Source organism: Prorops nasuta, unplaced genomic scaffold (genome assembly GCF_024137725.1).
Source record: "Prorops nasuta isolate Cenicafe-Biocafe unplaced genomic scaffold, Cenicafe_Pnas_1.2 PNAS00004, whole genome shotgun sequence".
NCBI lineage: Eukaryota > Metazoa > Arthropoda > Insecta > Hymenoptera > Bethylidae > Prorops > Prorops nasuta.
The window spans coordinates 6,397,074-6,409,418 of record NW_027116801.1 but is presented as its reverse complement, the minus strand read 5'-3'; the positions used below and the strand labels follow the sequence as shown (position 1 = coordinate 6,409,418).

Genomic DNA, 12,345 nt, shown 5'->3' with positions numbered 1-12,345 from the left:
TTGGATAGTACTTTTATTACGTCTAAAACATCATCATCTTCATATTTGTCAATGTCGCGTTTCGTCTGCTGTTGTCTTTAAATTTTTGCTATAAGATAGTATTTGGGAGTTGAAAAGTTGAAATGGACATGAATCAATTTTCCGAGAAGCATTTTTGCTACAAGATAGTATAGGGAAGCAGAAACTATACCTGTCTGTACAATTCAGTTTTGAACAGTGTACAGAACGAACAACATAAAGATGAACTCACCTAATTTACCCACACTACTTACCATTATAAATTTCTCACAAGTCGATTCGATCTCGCAAAAATGCTCTCCGAGTGCTTCTGTGCCAAACGTCAAAGCTTAAACTTCGTGTTTCTTTCTTTCAGGCTCTGTAAGATTGGTGACATATAGAGATTATTGTTTAGCTAGAAGAAAAAAATATTAATAACTGATTTTTAACATATAACGAGGACTGCTGTTTCCATTATTTTTTTTTTTTTTTTCGGTAGTATCATTCAGTTTGTAATACCTCCATGCTGCATGTTAATGGACTACTTTCCATACCCAACGGGCATTGTTATATTCCCTTACATAGTTAAATGTTTTAAAGTCTTGCTATTGCGGTAGATCAGTTTAAGACAAACGCTCAGTGACGTACGCCAGAAAGATGTTTTGGACGAATAATTATGCGACATCGTTGCACATTGAGGCATTGTTAAACAAAGAGGTATTACCGAGACCGTCAATGTGTCTTAGGTTCTGAACCAGATAAATTGTTATCAATTTTTGTAATTTTCAGGATGTTACATTGCTTGAATTGATGGACGAGGAGGATGTACTTCAAGAATGTAAAAGTCAAAATAAGAAGCTTGTGGAATAGTAAGTACTTGTTTATAACGTCTAACTTCAGTGTAGCTCGTGTATCGTTTAGTATTGAAAGATTGTAATTCATATAACTTCATAGTTTGACAAGACCCGAAATCATGGAAGAATTAGTTACTTTAACTACTAAGGAACCATCCGAAGATATTGAAGAGCGCTTGCGTTATAAATATCCTAATACTGCCTGTGAGCTACTAACTTGCGATGTACCTACATTGAACGAGAAGTTAGCAGGTTTGAGGATAAGAATGTCTAAAATCTTTAATTATTTTTTATTTACTAAAATTACATATTTCTTTTTTACATTACACATAACAAACACATACCGAATAATTCCAAACCTTCTAAATATTTTAAAAATGACAAACTTTACAGAAAAATGGTTAATTTGTTTCTCTGCTTAACTTAATCTTATATTGATGTTTAATATAATAAAAAGTAAGGAATCTCATTTTTAAATGGATATTATTACTTTTCATAACATATTTTTGTAGATGCTTTCAAGAGCTTACCAAAACAGCATATATTAATATATTACTTTTATCAAGAGCTTGTGAGATATTCTAAGGTTGAATCATACATAGGTGTGATTTTTTTTAAGTTTATACTCAATAGGATTATGTTATTTTAAGCAAAAAGGCAAATTTCCTCCCAGATTTTTTCTAGGGGGATTTTTTGTTTTAAATTTTCATAGAACAAAGAAATTTTTTGGAAGTATTACATAATCAATCTTAAAAACACACCTTCATAAGTTTTATGAGTAGAAGTGTCTAACAACATATTGTTTCAGGGGATGAAGCACTTCTAGCCAAGTTGTATTCTTTCATAGACACAGATCAGCCACTAAATCCCTTACTGGCATCTTTTTTCAGTAAGATTATTGGAGTATTAGTAGCTCGTAAAAGCGAACAGGTAATCATATTTTTTCACAATGCACAGAAATAAATTTAAACTTTTTCTCATTTTAAGCCTGATATATGATGAATGTTATGCTACAATTATCACAAGCTTCTTATTTATACTAATTTTTCCTTTGTTCTAGCAGAACTGGTATTCTTATCAATTTACTTGTATCCAAGTTGTAGAGTTTTTGAAAAGTCGACAAAAATGTGTAGACTTACTTTTGCAACATCTTGAAACATCAGCAATAATGGATTTAGTATTAAAATTGGTAACACAGGTTGAAGGAAATGACATTCGCCAGAATACATTAAATGTAAAGCTGCCTTCTAACAATAGAGCATAGTATTATTATATTATATATAATTTAGTTGTAATCCAATACATTTATTTAATCTTTTTTGAAGTGGCTGGATAGTCAACAATTGGTACAAAGGCTGGTTAAGTTACTTTCACCTGCATCGGATCCGGCAAAACATGCAAATGCTGCGCAACTTCTTTGTGATATATTGACCATGGCTAGAGAAAATCAAGATACGTCTACAGAACGTACAGATGCGGATCCCATTCTGGATACCTTAGAATCGTACGTATTTTATTATAAGGCATTCTAAGAGTTTAAATCTTAGATGGGAAAAGTTTTCTCAGAAGCCTTTTCAAAATTTAACCGTTATTTTTTTCTTTTGTTCTTAGAGAAGAAACAGTAGGTATGATACTAGGAACTATTTTACTTGGAGAAAAGGTTGAAAGCAGCATTGTTGGTGGCATACAAGTATTACTGGCTCTTTTGGGTCCAAAGTCAACAAGGTAAGTAATTATAGAAATTTTTCTCTCAATACATGAAAAAGAGAAACCAATGATGGAATTGATATAATTATAACTAAATTAAGTTAGATATAAAAATATATATTAATGTATCTATTATTTTTGCAAGCGCTTCTAAAAAGAAAGTATATCTCATGGGAGATGTATTGCGAAGTAACGAAAGACGTACCAGTATGATGAACGCTACGATTGGATATTTGGCAATGTTTCACAAGCTATTGTTAGACCCGCCTTATGTAAATATTATCACAACTATTATTTTATCATTTTTTATGAACGTATTATATTATCCATGTATTTTGCTTGAGCGCTTAAACAATAATTGTATACTCTTTAAACCTTAGAAACCGCCTGTAAAAACTACCGCTGGAGCCTTGGAATGTCCGTTGGGTAATACTCGTTTACACGTAACAAAATTATTAGTAACACTTTTATCTGCGGAAAATGTGAGAATTCATGAAAGTTTGGCCTACCAAGGAATATTTCAAACTTTATTGGTAAAATTATTATTTAAATTTTTAGATGTTTATAGAGGAAAACAAGGACGAAACAATATAAATTTACATGTCTGCTTTTTTCCCCCTATTATAGGATCTGTTTTTCAAATACTCGTGGAATAATTTCTTGCATACTCAGGTACAACAGTGCTTGGCTTTGGCTATTAACTGCGACTATCAGGGTGCCGATAGTATTATTTATGCAAACGTGAGTGTAATAGAAATTCAGTTTGTCGAGAAAAACAATGATGTACTCTATTTTTTAATCAAATATTACTATTTTTACAGATTTTTGTGAAAGGAAAGTTGATAGATCGAATAATAGAAGCATGGGAAACGAATGAAAATAAAGAGTAAGTAAAACCATATATGTTCTCACTTTATTGCTTTAAAATGGAAAAGATAATTTTTATTAATCATATATTTATGCTTACTATTTTTTAATGTATAATATCTAGAAAAAGAGTGTCTAAATTGTAAACTTATCTTTGCTGCCTGTACCTTACTGTATCATATATGACAAAAGAAATGAAATTCTTTTTTCATTTTATTTTTCAGAGATAAAGAGAAAAACCGTGACAGTGGTAACAGTATTGTGAGGCAGGGATACATGGGTCATTTAATTAAAATTGCAAATAACATCGTCAGTCAATGTGAAAAAAGCTACACTTTTGACAGGTTTTTGAAAAAAAATTTATCGTTCGAGACCCTCTCCAAATGGGAAAAACTTGTATCTACGCAATTGGAAGATATCAATAAAACGCATCACCTCTTATTGGTAAGAAGGTCTTTCCTTCCTCCTTCTAAGATTATAGTAATGATTGTCTGTTCACGGACATGCATTACCTTTTTCAGAGTAGTCAAACCTCAGTATACATAACCAATTCAGAAGAGAACCCGGATGAGTATAATTCCTATTCAAATCCCCGCGCCTTTCAGCAAGATACTTTTGTCGATCAGGTAAAAACTTCGTTATTAAAATATGCAAAAATTATAATAAGGAATGTTGCGAATCATTCATATATTTTTAGATGTATTCAAATTATCAGAGACAGCAAATGACGCCTCAATTTATCGATAACTTTGGATATTGTGATAACGAATTTACTGAAAGGGAGAAAAAAGACACTTTGCAGTAAGTGTACTTACCAATTGCTTGTAATTAATTTTCAGAATTAAAAACATTATGATAAAACCGTTAGTTAAGACACGTTATAAAAATAAGTCTTGAGATAATAATTCTAAATAGATAGCAAGATAATATTGCAAACCATAGTATAAAGTTTTAACAGCAATATAATGTGAAATTAAACTTGGATTAGTCCTTTAATTCTATAAGTTCGTTTTTAGCATACAGTTTGCTGTTGTCTTGACAATTTATCTGAATTTTTATCGTTTCTATGATTGCTGTTAGTTCATTTCCTCTGCTTACATTTACAGTAGCTCGGTGGAGCAATTAACAACGCTAGGTTTCAATCTTAGCGAAGAGGATCTGGATAAGAGGAAAGATATATTTAATAAGGTAATAAAGAAACAATATTTATTCTATGTACTTGGCATAATGTTTGCTAAGATTCATGTTAAATCGTTTTTAAAATAAATACACATACGTAAATAGATATGTAAGGAGAAACAGATTGTTGGATTGGAATTTGGCAGCGCGGATGTTGAGTGGGGGAACGGTAGCGAGCTGTCCTTTCAGAAAGTGTTTGATAAACGATTACCTGATTGGCCACATAACGAAGAGGAAGATGAAGAGGAGGGAAGAGATGAGCAGCAACGAAAAGAGCAACAAGAATTAAGAGAAAATGATTCAAACTCCTCTGACGATGATGACGACGAGGAAACCGATGATGATCCACAGGATATTCAAATGGAAATTGATGCGACTGATCGTAAGAAATGTTCCAATTGTTAGTTTTTACGAATATTTAAGATTACACTTAATAATTTATATATTTATGCAGCCTGGAATACAGGGGATTGCACATCCACAAATGCTGTTACTACTCCTACTACTACATTACCGGAAATACATCCGTGGGGAGCTCCTTCAGAACCCGCAGAATCAACTGGCTGGGCTAATTTTGATCATTTTGAAAATACATTAAATCTAGATAATTCTAGTACCGTAAGAGATAGTAGCAATCAAGATGGTTTTGAAAACAATGATCAAAAAGTAGAAATAGCCACAAATGTAAATGTGGCAAAGCCTACTCCAGATGAGGAACTACCTGTAACAGTTGTAGCTCCAAATAACGCAATTGTTGAAGCGAGGGAGATTACTAATACTACTACTACTGCTATTACTACGAGCTCTGTTAATGAAGAAACAAATCTTCATAGCCAAAATAACGATGAAGGATGCCTACCTGAAAGAGGTATTGCAAGCGAGGACGACAACGCCAATTCCTCTGGTCAGCCTTTAAATGAAAGGTAATATGAGCCCTAAATAATTAAATAAACTAGGTAGAATATGGTTTTAAAATATAAAATATTATTGCAGAAGATCGGATTGTACAGAAAAAAGCAAAAGCAATGACGACTTGGACAATAAATGTTCAAAAGAGAGAGAGACATCGTCGTCAATTGAACAGCAAACTACTGTTGCGGCTCCCTTAAATAATGAGACAACAGAGTCAATCGCAAAATCACACGAAGACCCAAAATGAAAATTTGATTTGGCATTACTCTTGGCACATTAATAGCCAGAGAGAATCATATCAGTATGAAGTTTGTGTTTATCTTCTCGCATTACTAGAGCACATTGTTTATATTTTATAGAATTAACGCGCGCTGGTTATCACATTTTTAACGCGGCAGGGTACAAAATTTTCCAACGCTCAATCTATAGATAACGAAGCTCTGACGTTTATACATCTACAAATAAGTTTGAGAAATATACCAGCGCTTGTAGATAGATTTTACAGATGTAAAATTTTATCCATGTTTTATTACGATTGTTAAAAAGATTTCATTTTGTATTTATACGTAATTAGCGTAATTGTGGATTGAAAAATTTATTAAATGGAGAACAATTTTAAACAGGTTGTCTTTTGCAAACTGGTGCAAATTATAATGTGTACAAATCTACAGTGAACATCAAATCTATATTTTGTTTGGATGGTAATATTTAATTCGCACATCAAGTATATATATATATATTACACAGAATTGTATAATAAGAGAATAGGGTAAATCGGAAGTAATGCTATTTAAATTGTCATTTTAGTACATGAAACGTTAGAGCTGATGCTTTTACTTCCAAATTTGGAGAGGTGAGAGCATGCGGATATATCGTGCCTATTATTTAATCAGGTCGAAATCAATACTATCCATTATAATGTAAACAAGAAAAAATGTCCTGTATTTTTATTATATACGTTTATTATTGCTCGATCGAATCTTATATTAAATGTAATGAGGATAAAGAAAACGATGTATATTAATTTGCATTCCAACAAAAATTTGTATGACGATAAATACCGGTGGTAGCATAGTGTCAAAGCGATCTTCCAACAAATAGTATTAAAAGGCAAAAATACAATTGGAAACTATGCTTGATTTACTACTCTACAGTTATCTAAATGGGAAATTATAGTAAACTACTTCTTACGTTTATTCCATCAATTTTCTCATCTGCCTCGAAAGTAATTTGCAAGTAGTAATGTGTTTATAGTATTGTACACGATTTGTTGTACATAATTATATATAGTAGATGATAAATAAAAACCATTGTGCTAAAAAAGTGAACTCTTGTGACTTTGAAATAATTAAAGGCGCAGCTTTTATTAGTACTTAAATTAGGGATAGGGATCTTTTATGCTTAGTAGGAAGCCTATATCGTATTACAGATGCACTTTTGATAAAAGTTAAAGGATATTTATTTTCTAATGTATTTTTTCTAATATGGTACCATATCAACTTCTTTAATAATTTTATACATATACTATATACATACTACAGTTATTCAATAGATCGAGATATTGAATTGTTCAGTCTGAGGTATCCGTTCTCATCATGAGGTGGATCATAAAACGAGATACTTATTTCTTCGTGCCTAAAATTAATTTTTTTTTTTTTAATTATAATGTATACACACAAGCAAGATCTCAGAAACAAACTACTAGTTAAATTCTATCTTAGTATAACGATTTTGAAGCGATATGTTGAAATAAAAATTAGTACCTTGCAGGGTTTTCACTCGTTGAATTGGTAGTACTATTGTCGGCGTCTTCTGTTAATACTCCAATCTCGTACACTACCGCTCTTACGACATATCTTTAATAAAGAGAAAAATAATTAAGAATCTACGAATACATTCGATTAAGACTAAATAATTTTTATTTACTGTTTCATTGCCTTACAAATCGTTACTGGTAGTTGTATTCTCTGTCGAATCGCTGTTTCTGTAATTATCAATAAACACGTCTTGCCCCCCACCGGACGGCTTTAAGGGTGCAGCAGCAGTGGTCGTATAATGCAGAAATGCTATTAGAAGCCACGAAACGTAAATCATTACGTTGACAATTCTTTGAGGGCACGACGACTCCACGACTTTTCGCTTGTAAAACATGTCGGATAATTTTTCCTTTAGAACGTTCCCGTAGAGTACTCTTCTTATATACCATAAAGATAGAAAAGACCAGAGAAAGCAAGCTGCAGGTAAGACAAGACAAGACGAACTGCACATATACATTTATATGCATTTATAATAATGGGCATGCATACAGTCATACAAGGCTGTTTTGGCGCTAATTTCCTACACCCCCTCCCAAGTTCCCCTGGAGCAGACTTAACGCATACATATGAATCACAAGAGCAGGTGGTATATGGATGCAATTATATATAGTATAAACAATTATAATGTATTTTCATCATTCTCACTTTGTTACTATGTAGGAAAAGGAATACCTGGAATTCATATATGCACCCGTCAAGAATATACATTGGAAAAAATATGGTTCTTCATCTCATTAAAAGACAGAGATAAACGTGCAGTATTGCTATATTATTACTTAAATACCCAAAATTACACGACTTCGATAGTATTAACACATATAAAGAATATATGAAACGACTTATGTATGGTCCTTGTATTCGATTTGGCTCTCTAATATTTAAAACAAACATCGAATACCTTGAAATGGTGACCTTGAATTTTTTGTATTACTCTCTGTATAGGACCCCATCACAAGAGCGATACTCCTGTCCTATCTTACAAAGTGTATATTTCGTAACATCTATAAAGGTCTATGTAATAATTGTAATATACTATAAAAATAATCAAACATAGAAACTATAAAGTACCATCGTATTCTTGTGTTGATTAAATTAACGTTGTAGAGTGAAAATGTATATTGTTAGACGTAAATTTGTTCGTTCATAATCCTGTTAAAAATAAGTTACGCCGTTGTGCTATTGTATATGTTTGATTTTAATGGATGATGTTTGATGCTTCATCTATGTTTCAAATTTTCAATCAATATGTAAATATTAAAAATAATCTCGGTGAAGAAATTTAGAAATATTTTTTACCTTTTTAATATCGTCCAGTTAATAAGTCGCGTCACTGCTTGATTAATGTATACGAATACAACATTAACCAAATTGGTCCATATCTTCTTTCACAAGACACCCCTACTATTTCTTATGCATATAAATGATATCTGCTTTTTTATTCAATGGAAAGAGCACCATATTACATAATTCATCTATTATATTTACTTGAATTATAAAAGTAAATATTTTTTAGGAATCTGTATTAAATTTCTGCGATTCAATTTATCCGGCCTGAAGTTAGCGTTTTTCTGCGAAAATGTCTTTCGGCGAAAATGTCTTTCGGCGATTTGGTCTACGACCTTATTTTTGCAATTTTCCTTTTTTTGAGTTATCGATAAAAAGAATTCCACTATAGAGTAACTGCATTATCAATAGCCACTAAATAAGAGGGAAGAAGAACATGTGATAATAACAACAACGACATAGTGGAAAGTGCGGAAACTAGAAATTAGGCAAAACGCAAGCCGTACTTAAAGACGACAAACAGACCAAACAGTAGCTGTTGAGTGCTGTTGAGTGGAGATAAATAACGATAAATATTATTTCACAAGTAATTTTGTTATTGTTTAACGATCTTTCATTCTCCGTTGAATTTTTTGTAAAACTTATCTACGGTTTTTCTTAAAAGAATTTTTATATATTAATCGCCTTTACAAATAATTAATTTCTACACAAGTATTATAACCTATTTATACAATAAAGTTTAAACCAAGTTTATATTCTTAACCTTTTTAACCATCTAACCTCCAATCATTTAAAGTGTAAAGTTTGGCAAAAGTTTTATAAAACATTCATATTTTTAGGAAGTTACTTGAATACCTAGTATGTCAGGCATATGTGATAAATCACCCTATCAATCTAATAGACCACTTTCATATCAGCCACCAAATGTAAGCAAAATATATAATAATTATTAAGAATGAATTTTTTCATTGAACAGATAGATTATACTAGAATATAAAAAATTATTTCATAAAATATCTATAAAGAATTTTCTTCGACTTCCAGATTCAGCTAACAGAATATGAAAAACAAGTGTTTGAAGATTGCATGAAAAAAGAAGCATTTTACAACAGCTCGCTTCCTGGTGCAATAGTTTTTGCTGCTATAGGATATGCTGCATATAGATATGTTCCATCAAAAAATCCTGTAGGAAAAGTAATTACTGTTGCCTCATCAGGCATTTTAGGATATTTAGCATGTAAAATACATTATGCATACAATGTATGCTTTCCAAGATTAATGAATCTTCCAAATAGTACTATCAAGTACCAGATAGAGAGGTAGGCTTCACTATTGCTTTCATAAGTCAATTATATTCGAACTGTCCATGAAAATAGACACATTTATATTTTTTTAATTCAAGGCTGCAAAAAGGATTTACAGAAGGTAATATCCATCCCCATGCGGAGTCTAATGATGATGCTGAGCTTATAAACAATGAGCAAACTCAGGAAGTAGATAGTAGCATTGATGTTTCTTCTGATATGTCAGGTTCATGTAAGTAAATTCCAACAAATTGATTTATATCGATTGATCATATGAGATTTAAAAATATGTTTTTTGTAGTTGAATACCCTGTTAAGGAAGAATTAGATTTAAGTAATCTGGCTGATGCTCGAAGTGGAATACTAACATATGATGAGCTGAGAAAAAAGAACAGAGAAGATTATTTAAAAAAACAGCAAAGGTAACACTATCATTACAATGTAGCATACATTTTTTTTCTAATGGTGATTTACAATTTGAAAAATATTATTTTCCAGTGATTATAAAGATTTCTCGAGCAAGTTGTATAATAGGAGGAAAAATATAGATGAACAAGTGCCTGAAACTGGTACTGAAAACATTACAAAACCAAAGAATAAATATGGAGATATCTGGGAATGATGAAAAACATTAAAAAATGATGAATAAATAACGAGTAAATTTTTGACCTGTTTAATTTATACTGGTTTAATTCATAATTAAAGTTGTTTTATAGCAATATTTTTAATTATTGATAAAATTACAGGGAATGTGTGTTACAGAACCATATTTCAATTGTTACCATTGATAGTTAAATGTTTATTAAAATAGCATAGCTTCAAAATATGTAAATACACAGGAAATTGAGTAAATATGAGAAAAAAATTAAATTTTGGTCGAGAATATGCTATACTGGATGTGAATAATAATATAGTAAAGGATATGAAAAATTGTGCGAGTAATACTTTGTATAGAACTAAAAAATAAATTATAATAAACTTATAGATTATAAATTCTTAATAATTATTGAGATAATTATCGGCGTAAAAAGAGAGTAGCACTTACAGTTAAATACTTTAAAGGTTTTAAAGAAACCTATATAAAAGGATCTCCCTGAGACTAACATGAGACCCAATTAATTTACCTGGAATGCAAATTCTTTTAGCACCAAGTAAAACTAATTTTTTAATTCCAAAATGACTTAATGCATAATACAAAAATTGGAGCTACCTATCTATTTTCCAGATTTTTTAAATTATTATTGCAAAAAAATTTCTCTACTTTATCATTATCTCATTTGAGTATTTTTTACTTTTAAGGTATAAAAGATAAAAAATGTTTTTGAATGATTTTTGCTCTGAGGAGTAGGGAAACCAAAAATAATATATGTATATTAAAAAATCCCATCCTAAATTTTCAAAACTAGCCAAAGTAGTTAACACAATTGTCCTTATAATTTCAACATCCGTAAAAGATTATTACTTTGTAAATATAATAAATAGTCAATATTGTATTTTATTATTACACAGGTATGTGAATATTTTAAACCAGCAATTATTACCTATCAATTACTTGCCGCAAAATTATTAAAAGATTATTATTAGCATACTCGGTCTATACCATAGTGAAGTAAAATTGATGGTCATTTTTCTGTAATTAGATAAATTACAAGTATTAACAAACAAGCATGTATGATAACAGAAAGTCGTACTGCTTCGTTCAATTTGGCATTTAAATTTAAAGGGACATATGTTATAAGGCATCCCATTTACATTTGTCCCATTCTAGTCAATGTGGGTCGTTTAATTACTTGTTTGAATCGTTGCAATTATTATGCCCAATTGCCCGTAGTATTTACACACAACTATCGCTAAACTTTATAGTTTATACAGGCAAAGCACCACTCGCATACACCTTCACTCACATGCCATACACTAGTATATCTATATTATATGTACTTACATGCTACATACTACACACATACGTACATAATCTATTGTACATACCACTACCATTAGAGTAATGTAGTAGTATAGTTACAGCAAGGGTCGTGAGGCAACAGCTATTGGCTATCAGAAGCAGCCAATAGGATCGTACTTCCATTCATAAGTCGCGTTGTTTGTGTAGTAACCATTAGTGGGGAGAGCTCTAGCTCCCTCCCACTCTGGTGTATATAAATCCCCCTACCCCGTGCGATAGAAGAATTTGGAGAATTATTACTAATTAACCACGCGAACGAATATAAATTCTTTCTCGGTTAACCAAACTGTTAAAAAGTTCATTGACTATTACTTAATTAATACAATGGATAATTGTTTCTGATCTGGTGTTACACTTGTGTATTTATTATATGGTGCGCCAGAGTTAAAACGCCCCAGACTGTAGATGTAAAAAGGCGCGTATCTCCGAAACTATAAGAAATATTAAAATTTTGCATAGGACCT

The 12,345-nt window shown here is 31.2% G+C and overlaps 2 protein-coding genes and 1 long non-coding RNA gene across 5 annotated transcripts; 2 read left to right on the top strand and 1 right to left on the bottom strand.

Annotated features, from left to right (window-relative positions):
- Positions 1-312: 312 nt before the first annotated feature.
- Positions 313-6,779, top strand: fmt (phosphatase 6 regulatory subunit 1-like protein fmt). 3 transcript variants are annotated; one of them, XM_066725980.1, is made up of 19 exons: positions 361-378; positions 497-714; positions 787-866; positions 952-1,103; positions 1,660-1,781; positions 1,915-2,085; positions 2,177-2,355; positions 2,463-2,576; positions 2,704-2,830; positions 2,939-3,091; positions 3,186-3,299; positions 3,380-3,444; positions 3,650-3,869; positions 3,947-4,051; positions 4,123-4,226; positions 4,532-4,613; positions 4,710-4,986; positions 5,059-5,527; positions 5,598-6,779. In XM_066725980.1, the coding sequence occupies exons 2-19, from the start codon at positions 655-657 to the stop codon at positions 5,761-5,763; spliced, it is 2,760 nt and encodes a 919-aa protein (XP_066582077.1). In that variant the 5' UTR covers positions 361-378; positions 497-654; the 3' UTR covers positions 5,764-6,779. The 3 variants fall into 3 exon arrangements, with proteins under 3 accessions (XP_066582076.1, XP_066582078.1, XP_066582077.1); XM_066725979.1 differs by having other exon boundaries at positions 313-714; XM_066725981.1 differs by lacking the exon at positions 952-1,103 and having other exon boundaries at positions 313-714.
- A 192-nt stretch (positions 6,780-6,971) lies between these two features.
- Positions 6,972-8,759, bottom strand: LOC136772824 (uncharacterized). The gene is made up of 4 exons (XR_010822515.1): positions 8,630-8,759; positions 7,459-7,750; positions 7,280-7,372; positions 6,972-7,151 (listed from the first exon to the last, which is right to left on the bottom strand). It is a non-coding gene; the product is annotated as an uncharacterized lncRNA (long non-coding RNA).
- Positions 8,760-9,004: 245 nt separating this feature from the next.
- Positions 9,005-11,338, top strand: asrij (OCIA domain-containing protein asrij). The gene is made up of 7 exons (XM_066725982.1): positions 9,005-9,203; positions 9,457-9,543; positions 9,662-9,936; positions 10,020-10,153; positions 10,223-10,343; positions 10,420-10,577; positions 10,668-11,338. Exons 2-6 carry the CDS (start codon positions 9,478-9,480, stop codon positions 10,541-10,543), a joined length of 720 nt encoding a protein of 239 aa, XP_066582079.1. The 5' UTR covers positions 9,005-9,203; positions 9,457-9,477; the 3' UTR covers positions 10,544-10,577; positions 10,668-11,338.
- Positions 11,339-12,345: the final 1,007 nt, after the last annotated feature.

Bases quoted from the DNA above. Each gene is read 5' to 3' on its own strand.
- fmt (XM_066725979.1), top strand. From the start codon at position 655: ATGTTTTGGACGAATAATTATGCGACATCGTTGCACATTGAGGCATTG. The intron at 867-951 runs GTAAGTACTTGT...ATAACTTCATAG, and splicing joins AATAAGAAGCTTGTGGAATA to TTTGACAAGACCCGAAATCA. The intron at 4,227-4,531 runs GTAAGTGTACTT...TTACATTTACAG, and splicing joins GAGAAAAAAGACACTTTGCA to TAGCTCGGTGGAGCAATTAA.
- asrij (XM_066725982.1), top strand. From the start codon at position 9,478: ATGTCAGGCATATGTGATAAATCACCCTATCAATCTAATAGACCACTT. The intron at 10,154-10,222 runs GTAAGTAAATTC...TGTTTTTTGTAG, and splicing joins TTCTGATATGTCAGGTTCAT to TTGAATACCCTGTTAAGGAA. The intron at 10,344-10,419 runs GTAACACTATCA...ATTATTTTCCAG, and splicing joins TATTTAAAAAAACAGCAAAG to TGATTATAAAGATTTCTCGA.